At 36.2% G+C, this 12,266-nt stretch overlaps 1 protein-coding gene across 1 annotated transcript; it reads left to right on the forward strand.

Annotated features, from left to right (window-relative positions):
• The first annotated feature begins 10,002 nt into the window (after positions 1–10,002).
• LOC148195207 (uncharacterized) lies at positions 10,003–12,031 on the forward strand. Its single transcript, XM_088095119.1, has 4 exons — positions 10,003–10,885; positions 10,976–11,067; positions 11,384–11,572; positions 11,639–12,031. The coding sequence occupies exons 1-4, from the start codon at positions 10,003–10,005 to the stop codon at positions 12,029–12,031; spliced, it is 1,557 nt and encodes a 518-aa protein (XP_087951245.1).
• Positions 12,032–12,266: the final 235 nt, after the last annotated feature.

The raw sequence follows: 12,266 nt of genomic DNA on the forward strand, positions 1-12,266 counted from the left end.
TCGGGTGCAAGGACGCCTGTAGCTACACGGTTCATACAGTCCGGACAGTCTGTCTATTATATAAGTATCTGTATGATTGTTAATTGATGAGCTTGCATGATGTATGTGTGGATTTAAATATAAATGTATGTGTTGATTGTATAAATTAAATATTATAAGCTTACCCTTGCGTTTCCATTGTGTTGTCTATTGTCCATGTATAATCCGTGTTGTCAAAATGCAATGATCATCCGTTGTGGATGTGAGCAGATGGTGGTGTATCCCTTGAGCAAGTGTTGGACGAAGAAAAGGTGGAGGATGCTAACCTTGTGGAGGTTGAAGTAAAATCGGAGCAGTAGGATTAGATTAGTAGTAGAGGTTATGTTTTCTGTACTGAGTTTTGGAAGTTCTGTATATAATTCTGCAGAATTTTGTATGCAGATCTGTTTTATGTATTTTGGTGGATTTCTGAACACTGTAAACTCTGCTGTAAGTTACTGAACAGTACTGTTTATTTATATAAGTGCTGTATTCTTTTGGCGCAGCGGTTATTTGTGTAAAGACTGTTTAATGTTGCTGTTAATTGTGATTAATTCTGAATTATAGTGATTACTATATTTTGGGATGTTACAGTTGTAATTCCCTTGACGGTATGGAAATTGATTAGCCATGAAATTGACATCTTCTAAAGCCTCCACTGGAAAAGCGCATTGACCATTGATATGGTCACCACCACACAATTCACAAAGTTGTTGAACCTGTGCAACACTCTTTAGCTCCTTTGGCAACTGAGCAAGTGTCTTTGTCAAATTCTCCAACTGTTGAGTTATGCTTTTGTTCTGTTCAAGCAAGGCATCATTTTATTGCAATTGTAGAACTCTCTTCTGTTGAATTGGAGCTCCTCTCTCATTATGCATCTCCTTATCATTTGTAGCCATGTTGTCAATTAATTCAGTGGCTTCCTCTGGGGTTTTGCATTTGATATTGCCTCCAGCTGAGGCATCTAGGATCAACTTGGTTTGTGAACCAAGACCTCCAAGGAAAAGAATGACTACAGTTGCTTCGTCAAAGCCATGAGTGGTCGTCTTTCTCAACAAGCTCTTGTATCTATCCTATGCTTGACCTAGCGTCTCCTCCATGCCTTGTATAAAAGAAGAAATCTCTTGCTTCCCTTTGTTGATTTTTGATTTTGGGAAGTACTTGTTTAAGAACTTTGAAACCACGGCTTCCCATTTAGTAAAGCTTTCCTTTGGAAAAGAATTGAACCATAACTTAGCATGCATAAAGTATAGAAGAAAAACCCTAACAATTAATGAAAGAAAGCATATGAATTAAAGAACCAATTCAATAATGAGATTTTCAAAGGATTATATTGATTCCCCAACAACAGTGAAGGTTTAGTTCACTGATAACAGTTGAAAAACTGTTATTTTTACACTTAATACAGTATAAACTAGGAAGTGACTCCTAGGTCGTCTCTCAAGGACCAAATGTGGGTTCAGTCTCAGATCAAACATGAAGGGGGGGGGGGTTGATGAAGATTTTGTGAATGCGAATGAACTTAAATAAGACATGCATCCAGACAGAAATGTAAAAATGGTTTCAATTACAGAATTAAAGCGGTTGGTCACTTAAGCTAACATCACAACTAAATTAACACAGCTGAACATAATAGACAACATTAAAGTGGAAAGTGTTCGAACCCATTTAAAATGCAACATTGAGCTAAACAATTAAATTCACACCGAGAATGAAGACACCAATTTAAAAAAAATTGAATGCACCGCTCCAAATTAAATCACCTTATACCCTCTTCTATAAGAAAACATTCAACTTCCCTTTGTGAAAATAAATACCCACATATCTCTCCAAGCCGAAATGAACAAGTGCATTTCTAAAAGCAAAAACGAATTCTTCTCCTTTGGTGGACGTGACAGCTGCGTGCACTTCTTCTTCATGTGGCAGCCGTGTGCTTCACTTTAATTGAATCACCGCTTCTGCTAAAATAGTCACCGCTTCTGCCTCTATTCTTTCCTCTTCCATGAATCAGCGTGCCTTTCTCCATGCCTCCAGCGCACGGTGTGCTCTCCACAAAGAAGGAAAAGAGTAAATCATCGAGTGCTGCTCCTGGACGTGGCAATGATGACCGAGACCTCCTCAAGCTTCATCAACCAAACATGAAATTAAATGCCCAACGTAATCAGCCCCCCTTTCCGTGTGCTTCCTTCTTTTTCATTTAATAAAATTGCTCAAAGAAAAACCAAAGTCACGACTCTCTCCCAACGCTGCTTCTCTTCTAGCAATCCGTGTAGCACTCAATGCTGGACGTGAGTTTTGTGATGTGCTGCTGCTGTGCTTCCAATAAATCAACGTGTTCTTGCTTTTCTTAATGAGAAATTTAAATGCTTTGCTCCAAATTGAAAACGTAACAGCGAAAAACATTGTTCCATCATAAGAGTAGAAGATCTCAAAATAACATTCCAAGCAAAGCCAAAAAATTCGAGAGTGGCGACTCTTCCTGATTCAAAGCAAAAGTATAAAATTCCTACATCCTCCAGTACTGTAACCTTGTGTGCATTTCTCTTAATTTACAAGTGATAAAAAAAATATCCCATGGGTGGCGGCTGTGGACGTAATCGTGCTTCCCATTCCAGCCCCCCTCTTCCACGTGTTACTGCCCTAATGAATGAAGAAGTGAATCCCCTCTTCTGCTGTTGGGCCATGGAGGCTGCTGGAAGCGTGAAGTCCTCGCTGCTATGCTGGACCAGGTCCAATTGAAAATTCAACAGCTGCTGGCTTCTTTCACCGTGCACCCCCAAAAAAAATAATCCACACCTCCTCTCTCATCTTTATTTAAAGTATATTTGATGTGGTATTTTCTTTTGACCTTCAAAATGTCCCAAATATTATCCAACAATTTTCCTACAATTAATAATGAAAATAATTAGCTCAAATAATTCAAATTAATTAAAATAATAATTTTTGGTCAAATTAAGCACAATTAGCAAAAACAGAAAAATACCGGACATTTAAGCACAATTCCCTGATTAAATCTGGTACAATAAACTAAGTGAAGTGAATAAAATATTGACTCATCAAAATAGACCACACTTAGTCTTTTGCACTCCTGGGCAAAATCAAGACGCAAATCAAGGAATAGTTCAAAGGACATCAGGGAAGTGACACAATCTCAGCACATAGAAAACAGAGACTCATAAGGAAACAAACAGAATTACACAGTTCTCAAGAAATCTGGACAGAGAAAAGAAGTAGACAATTCCAACACAGAATGAATCAGAGAAAGAAGATACTCATGAAATCATCCAAGCAATTCAAGACATGGCAAAATGATTAATCAGCTCAAGAGGTGAATCAAAAGTAACAAAACCTCACAGATGTACTATTAGTGTTTCTCTCAAGTGTCTAAGGTAAGAAATGTCGACTCAATGCACTCAAGAAAGCAAACTCAAACAGTCTTGGAATTAATCAATTTTGCCCAGGAGTGCAGAAGGATAAGTGTGGGGGTGTGATGAGTGCATATTTATGCCCACATTTATGTTTGAAAATTAAAATTTTGATGGGATAATTATGTTTAAATGGTTTATTTTAAGTGAATTTGTGATGATTGAAATTATTGGGTTTGGGAAATAAAGAGAGGTAAAAAGTAAGTTTTAGCGCATAAATTATTCTTGGATGTTCTAATGTTTATTTGTGCAGCTGAGAATATAAGTTTTATTGGTCCAAATGGCAATTCAAGGCCCAAAATCAGGTTTTATTTGGAAAATAATGTACAGATGGGCCAAACAGGCAGACTTTACCCTTGCACCCCCTAAAATCCCTACATACACTCATATTTCTGAAACAGGCCAACAACCAAGCCCAAACACTAAGCCATTTCTACTACACCTCCCTAAGTTTCCTATACACATCCCTCCTAAGCTAGACTCCACCAGATCATGGCACGTGTCTAAATCCTTGATAACAGTTGAAAAACTGTTATTTTCATGCTTAAATTGATACTAAAAGCAACCTTTAACACTTAGAAACTAGCTTGAAATCATGTTTTTATTCATATTTTCAGAAATAAGAGAGCTGGACAGGTTTATGCTTGATTTCAGTGTTTCTGTGCAGGTTTTAAGGTGAATTTGGTGAAAGAAGTGAAGAAGGAGAGAGATGAAATCAGAAAAGACATCAAAAAGTGCAAAAGGAGCAGACACAACTGCCGCTCAGCGGTAGTTTACCGCTGAGCGGCACTCAGGAGTTCACGTTGGAACCGCTGAGGGGAAAAATGGTCGTTGAGGGGAAGAAACTACTCACGCACTTACCGCTGAGCGGCAATTTACCGCTGAGCGGCACACTTATGGGCTTGGACCTAGATTTTTTGTAATTTTAGAATAGTATATAAGCTTTAGGACGTCCTAGGGTTTGTATCTTTGGCAGAAACGAAGCAAACACTCTCTCTTCCACCCCTTTGAAGGAGGATCTTGGATGCTCAGGCTACCTCTTCACCTTTCTAGGGTTTTATCTTTCATTCTTTCATTATTGTTCATCTAGGTTCACCATGAATATGGTGAACTAAACATTGTATGTTTGTTGGGGAATCAATGTGATCTTTTGAAGCTATCATATATGAAATTTGTGCTTGCATCTTAATCTAAGACTTATGCTTTCTTTCATCATTAGTTAGGGTTTTTCCTCTTTGCTCAAGGCTTGCTTTGTTTAACTCATTCAATGCATGATTATTGATTTTGTCGATACGGGAACGTACAGGGAAGTCTAGATCCGGGGAATTTCTCCCAATAGTATATTGGTTGCCTTAAGCTCCTGCGCTAAATAAACTAATTATTAGGAATGCTAGGAATCGTATGAACTCGTAATTAGGGAGAAGCCTTCTTGAAAGGTAATTTAGAGAGTGGCATTAACAATGATGACTTGAATGTTGAATTCCTAAAATATATGAGAGTGGATAAGATGAAATTGACCCCCAACAACATACTCATCAATATATTTCATTGAAAGTGCTTGTCTTTTGTTTTAGCCATTGATCAACCTCATGCATACATGTTTATTTTCGTCTTTTGCATATTAAAATCCAATTATTTCGTTCTTAAGTCTTAGCTAATCAACAAACCACACAACTAAACTAGGCCGTGAGTCCTTTGGGAGAACGATACTTGGTCTTACCGAGTTTATTACTTGAAATGATTCGGTCATACTTGCCGATTGTTCAACAAGTTTGTGACATCATATTTTGGTGATCATAAATTTGTCCATCAAGTTTTTGGCGCCGTTGCCGGGGAGTCTGGTTTAACGGGTTAATTTATGTGATTATTGATTATCTTTGACTTTAATTTTGAATTTCTGTTTTTATTTTCTGTTTTTATTTTTTCGGTTTTTATTTGATTTGGTTTTATTTTATTTTATTTTATTTTATTTTATTTTATTTTATTTTATTTTATTTGATTTTATCTTATTTGATTTTCTTTGATTTTATTTGATTTGATTTGATTAGCTTAGATTTTATTTGATTTGATTAGATTAGATTTTATTTTATTTGATTTGATTTGATTAGATTAGATTTTATTTTATTTTATTTTATTTTATTTTATTTTATATTATTTTATCTTATCCTCTGAATCTTTTATCTTCTGAATCTATATCTTCTCCTATATCTTTTTGTGCTAACAAATCTTTTCTAGGGTTTTGTTTTCTTGTGCATGCAGGAAGCCATTAGAACAAGGAGCAAGAAAACAACAGAACCTCTGCTTGAAGGTCTAGACGAGAGTAGACGGAGGAGAAGAATCCGAACATCTAGAGAACTTTTCCCTTCTCCAGAAACTCTCTTACAATCATCACCACAAGGTTCTGTTCATAGCACAGAAAATATGGAGAACAACAATGTTAGAAGAACTCTTGCTGACTACACCAATATAGCTGGACCTCAGCACTTTAACAGTATAGCTAGACCTAGAGTCAATGCAGCTAATATGGAGGTCAAACCAGCACTGATTCAATTGGTGAAAAGCAACCAATTTAATGGGTTATCTCATGAAAGCCCATATGAGCACCTCACTACCTTCAATGAGATTTGCAACACAGTCAAGATTAATGGGGTGCCAGACGAAGCTATCAAACTTAGCTTGTTTCCTTTCTCATTGGGAGGCAATGCTAAGCTTTGGTTGAATTCTTTCCCAGAAGAAAGTTTCACAGAGTGGGAAGCAGTGGTCACAAAATTTTTAAACAAGTACTTCCCACAATCTAAGGTGACAAAAGGAAAGCAAGAGATTTCTTCATTTAAGCAGGACATGGAAGAATCACTGGGGCATGCATGGGACAGATACAAAAGCTTGTTACGTAAAACTCCCACGCATGGTTTTGAAGATCAGGAAGTAGTCTTAACTTTCCTTGGAGGTCTTGGTTCACAAACCAAGATGATGCTAGACGCCTCAGTAGGAGGCAATATTAAATGGAAAACTCTAGAGGAAGCAACAGAGATTATAGAAAATATGGCTACTAGTGATAATGAGCTGCATAATGAGAGAGGAGCTCCTATGCAACAAAAAGGAGTTCTCCAATTACAGACACATGATGCCCTGCTAGCTCAAAACAAAATTCTAACTCAACAGCTGGAGACTCTGACTAAAACTCTTGCACAATTACCCAAAGAGTTGAAAACTGCTGCACAGGTACAAACCCAATTATGCGAATTGTGTGGAGGCGACCATATCTATGGTCAATGTTGTAAGACTCATGAAAAAAAAAATATTTATAATAGTAAATTTTAGCATTTTATTAGTAATAATAATTTTAATGGATAGAAAAATGTAAATTTTTGGATATAAAATTATAGTAATTCTAGAGGGAGAGCTTCAAATTTTTGATAACTTATTTAGGATTTTTTTTAAGAAAAGTGAATAGTGAATAGTAAATAGTAAATAGTGAATAGTGAATAGTGAATAGTTAAAAAAAATATATATTAAAATAAATTGTGGAAGAGAATACTCCACGTAGAATTAATCATTCAGAGATAAGAATGGTGAATAAAAAAATAATTTTTGAATAGTAAAAATGAATAGTAAAAGTGAATAGTAAAAATGAATAGTAAAAATGAATAGTAAAATTTTTTGGCTATAAATAGCCAAGGGGGGGAGGCTGAAAATTTGCACCAAAATTCTAGAGAAATTGTGAGAGAAGAGAGTTGGAGGAAATTCTAATTGAAGAGGGGAAATTCTGGAAGTTTCCGGAGAACGGTTTGAGAAGAGGAAACTAAGTCTGGAATAGAGGTAAGGGGAGCTAACTTTGAGTATTTCCTTTTGTATTATCTTGAGTCTGGAATATGCTATATTCTGCTTTTGTCTGATCTTAAATCTTGAATATGGAGTATTTTGTTTCTGTATGATCTTGAAAATTAAATAAGAGTATGCTTCTGTGATGATATCCAAGTGTGATAGTTGTAAAATGTGATGTTGATTATGTTATGCCATTTGTATGTTATTAGTGATTTATTTTTTTTGTATTTTGGAAGGATTAGAAATTGTCTAACCGGCTCTGCCAGATTCAATTTCTTGTTTCCCCAAACATTTTATTGCTTTTCTTGTTTATTTTTTTATTTTGGAAGGATTAGAAATTGTCTAACCGGCTCTGCCAGATTCAATTTCTTGTTTCCCCAAACATTTTATTGCTTTCCTTGTTTATTTTTATTGTATTTTGGAAGGATTAGAAATTGTCTAACCGGCTCTGCCAGATTCAATTTCTTGTTTCCCCAAACATTTTATTGCTTTCCTTATTTATTTTTATTGTATTTTGGAAGGATTAGAAGTTGTCTAACCGGCTCTGCCAGATTCAACTTCTTGTTTCCCCAAACTATTTATTGCTTTACTTATTTATTTTATTGCATTTTTGGAAGGATTAGAAGTTGTCTAACCGGCTTTGCCAGATTCAACTTCTTGTTTCCCCAGACATGTTATCGTTCTTGTTATTTAATTATATTGTATTTTTGGATGGATTAGAAGTTGTCTAACCGGTTCTGCCAAATTCAACTTCTTGTTTCCCCAGAAATTTTATTGTTTTATCTATTTTTTTGTTATTGCATCTTTCTGGAAGGATGAGAAGTTGTCTAACCGGCTCTGCCAGATTCAACTTCTTGATTCCCCTAAATTTTTATATTAATATTATTTTGATGGTAATGGGAGCTAATTATTTTTGTATGAATTTATTTTATAAAATATTTGCATATGAATGTTGAACTGGTGTGCTCTTGTGAAACTATTTTATGACTTTTATGATAACTGAAACTGTGAAATTGTACATGTTGTGATGTGATGAATTTAATCTGTTTTGAATGAGTTTGTTGGCTGAAATTGATCTTGTTGGAAGGTCTGAAGTAAGGGTTCTGAAATAGTTTATATATGGGTATTAAATAGATGTACAGATATTGTTTGAGGTTGCTATGAGAGGAAGTGAACACATTAAAATTTGGCATTTCAAAGTTAGAACATAAGAGAACATGGTAGATAAATTAAATAAATCAATTGTTAATTATTGAGGGCCTTTCTTTGTTGGTAGGATAGAGGAACCTTAAAAACCTGAGTTGGCACATCCCTGATCATAGAGCAGCCCTGGCCTGGTCCAGTCAGTTGTGACTAGTCATATGTGCTGGCGTCGAAGGTGAGTTTGATGCGTTCAGACATCTGGGTCCTCTCCGGTGACCAATTGGGGTAAAGAAAAATCTCTACTAGGATGAAAATAAAATAAAACAAGTTGATTGTAGATGCATAATATCATCATGGTAAAAATTTCATATATATTTTATTTATCATTACATTGAGCCCAGACTTTAATATGTAGTTCTTAAGATATGTTGATATATTTTGGTGGATCCATGATCTTTGTTTGGTGAAAATATGTTGAGTTATACTCGTCGTGGGCAAAATGAGTTTATAATATGAAGCATGATATCTGGCAATATGTTTAATTTATTGATACCAAAACGAGTTATTATGAATTCATGATTAAAGAATGAACATGATTGAGTTAGGTGGATAAGAGGGTATGAATTGTTGGTTTTATAAAATGTTGGAGTGGATATGAGAAATCATTACTTATGAAATGACGTTTACTACCGGGAGTAGTATGTTAGAGTTATACCATGAGAGTTTGGTATGAGCAAAGTAACACCTGAGGTTTATGAAAGCAGGCAGAAAGTGGTCTGACCATAAGGCTCTGACATAAACATATGATTCGTAAGTTTTATAGAAGCAGGCAGAGAGGGGTCTGACCATAAGGCTTCAGAAAGTAAGACATAGTATATAAGTGAGGCTTAAGGAAGCAGGCAGAGAGCGGTCTGACCATAAGGCTTCATGGGTAAGCATGGTACACTTGTAAGATTTATGGAAATGAGAAAGATGATTTTGATAATGATGAATTAAGGACATCGGAATAATGATATTTTATCAATTGCAGAAATACATGATTATAATATTTTATTACAAGTTTAATGATTTTATGATATGGTTGGCTTACCCTTATTTGTTTGTACTATGATCATATAACTCATGTTATATGTGATTAGATAATGTTGCAGATGCGGTTGAAAAAGCTTAGAGATGAGAGAGATGCGGGGAAAAACTTTCAGGGATTTTTGTAAAAAGAATAAATTTGTATTGGGAAGATTATGTGGTGTAAAACTTATAAGTTGAAATTTCAGTGGTGAAGACTATATTGTTTAAAGTTTGTAAGTTTGGTATTGTACTTTGGAGTAATTGAAATAAAGTTTGATTGTTTATATGAGATATCAAATTAATTTAGTCTCTACTATCAGTAATACCCTTTAAAATATTTGGGTGTTACATTATGGTATCAGAGCAATGGTTTTCGAAAGTATTTGGGGACTATGGGGAGTGAAATTATTATTCTTAGTAAAACTATTAATGGTTATGATGAAAATGACTATTGGAGGAAATTGATATCATATGCTAAATTGTATTGTTATCTTTTTGAAGAAATCATTTAAACTCGACAAAGATGCAGCAACAACAAGTTGATCAGGTACCTCAAAATCATTCTAGCTTGAATGACTTCTTAAGGCATGATCCAACTAAATTTAATGGGGAGGCTACTCCTGATGAGGCTGACTCTTGGCTAAGGCAGAACGAGAAGATTTTTCGGGTAATAACTTGCTCAGAAGAACAAAAATTAACTTATGCATCATTTCTTTTGGTGGGTGAGGCTGAATATTGGTGGGAAAGTATGCAACAGTTGATGACGGTTCGTGGTGAGGCTGTGAATTGGGAGAACTTTAAGATAAGGTTCTTGGAAAAATATTTTCCAAACAGTGCAAAATTTGCAAGGGAGGCGGAGTTTCTGACCTTACAACAAAGAAGGTTATCAGTACAAGAGTACGTAGTAAAATTTAATTATCTCTCGAGGTTTTATACTCAGAATATCACAGAAGAATGGAGATGTCGAAAATTCAAGGGAGGACTAAGGCATGAACTGAAGAAGGTACTTATGCCATTGGAAATACAAGAGTTTCCAGCATTGGTAGAGAAAGCCAGAATGATAGAATTGTTGGAGTTTGATCCAAGTAGAGTTTCCAGACTTGCAAAGGGAGAATCTTCAATGAAATTCAACAAAAAACCTTATGAAAAACCACAACTATCATATCGAGGAACAATGAAGTGTTTTGAGTGTGGAGGGGCACATTTCAGACGTGACTGCCCTAAACTTATTGGGGAAAGAGTTGAAGGGAAGAGATGTTTCATCTGCAATGATCCGGGACACTTTGCTAATGTCTGTCCAAAGAAAAAGAAAGTGGGTGAACCACAACAACAAGATTCTGCTGAAGTAAAGCCCCGGGCAACAGGAAGAGTATTTGCAATGTCTGTAGAAGAGGCTACTAAGCCAGGTACATTAATCTTACACACCTGTATGTTGTTAGGAGAATCCGTATATGTTTTGTTTGACTCTGGAGCCACACACTCCTTTATATCCCTAGCATGTTTAGAAAGACTCGGATTATCGATGCATGATCTAGGGTGTGAATTAGTAGTTTCTACACCAGCATCGGGACCAGTTGCGACCAGTTCAGTCTGTGTCGGATGCCCGATCCAAATTGCAGGACGCAAGTTCAAAGTGAACTTGATCTGCTTACCCCTTCAAAATCTAGACATTATTTTTGGAATGGATTGGTTGACTGCCAATCACGTTCTTATTGACTGCGGGAAACAAAAGATAGAGTTTCTAAATTTGAACGATTTAGAACTAAGCTCAACTCGAGTCGTTGCGAAAGATATCAAAGATGGAGCTACCTGCTATGTGGTGTTAGCTCAGGAGAAAAGAGAGAATACTAAAGAACAAATCATCGGAATACCTATGGTAGAAGAATATGTTGATGTTTTTCCAGAAGAAGTACCAGGTTTTGCCACCTAGTCGAGAGATCGATTTCACAATAGATCTAGTGCCCGAAGCTGGCCCGGTTTCTATGGCTCCATACAGAATGGCTCCTGCCGAACTAGCAGAGTTGAAAAAGCAAATCGAAGATCTGTTGGAGAAGAAGTTTATCCGTCCAAGTGTGTCTCCATGGGGAGCTCCTGTATTGCTGGTGAAGAAGAAGGATGGAAGTTCAAGGTTGTGCGTGGATTATCGACAATTGAACAAGGTTACAATAAAGAACAAATATCCTTTGCCAAGAATCGATGATCTATTAGATCAGTTGAGGGGAGCAGAGGTGTTTTCGAAAATTGATCTCAGATCTGGGTACCATCAGATTCTTGTCAAGACGGAAGATGTACAAAAGACGGCTTTCAGATCTCGCTACGGACACTTTGAGTACGTAGTAATGCCGTTTGGCGTGACGAATGCTCTAGCGATTTTTATGGACTACATGAACAGGATATTTCGGTCATGTTTAGATAAGTTCGTGGTAGTATTTATAGACGATATTCTTATCTATTCAGAGAATAAGGAAAAGCATGCAGAACACTTGAGGATGGCGTTGGAAATTTTGAGAAAACATCAATTGTATGGGAAACTGTCAAAGTGTGAGTTCTAGATATAGAAAGTAAATTTTTTGGGTCATGTGATTTCTGCTCAAGGAATCTCAGTGGATCCAGCAAAAGTGGAAGTTGTGCTAAAGTGGGAGCGGCCGAAAACTGTAACTGAAGTACGAAGTTTTGTAGGATTAGCCGGTTATTACCGACGTTTTGTCGAAGGGTTTTCCAAGATTGTAGGCCCTCTAACTCAGTTAACTCATAAAGATCAACCATTCCTGTGGACTGACAAGTGCG

Source organism: Vigna umbellata, chromosome 7 (genome assembly GCF_029865625.1).
Source record: "Vigna umbellata cultivar VRB3 chromosome 7, Vumbellata_1.0, whole genome shotgun sequence".
In the NCBI taxonomy this organism is placed as follows: Eukaryota; Viridiplantae; Streptophyta; class Magnoliopsida; order Fabales; family Fabaceae; genus Vigna; species Vigna umbellata.

Coding starts and splice junctions, on each gene's coding strand:
- LOC148195207 (XM_088095119.1), top strand. CDS start 10,003: ATGCAGCAACAACAAGTTGATCAGGTACCTCAAAATCATTCTAGCTTG. Junction 10,886..10,975: donor AGAAGAGGCTACTAAGCCAG/GTACATTAATCT, acceptor TTATATCCCTAG/CATGTTTAGAAAGACTCGGA. Junction 11,068..11,383: donor GACCAGTTGCGACCAGTTCA/GTCTGTGTCGGA, acceptor ATGTTTTTCCAG/AAGAAGTACCAGGTTTTGCC.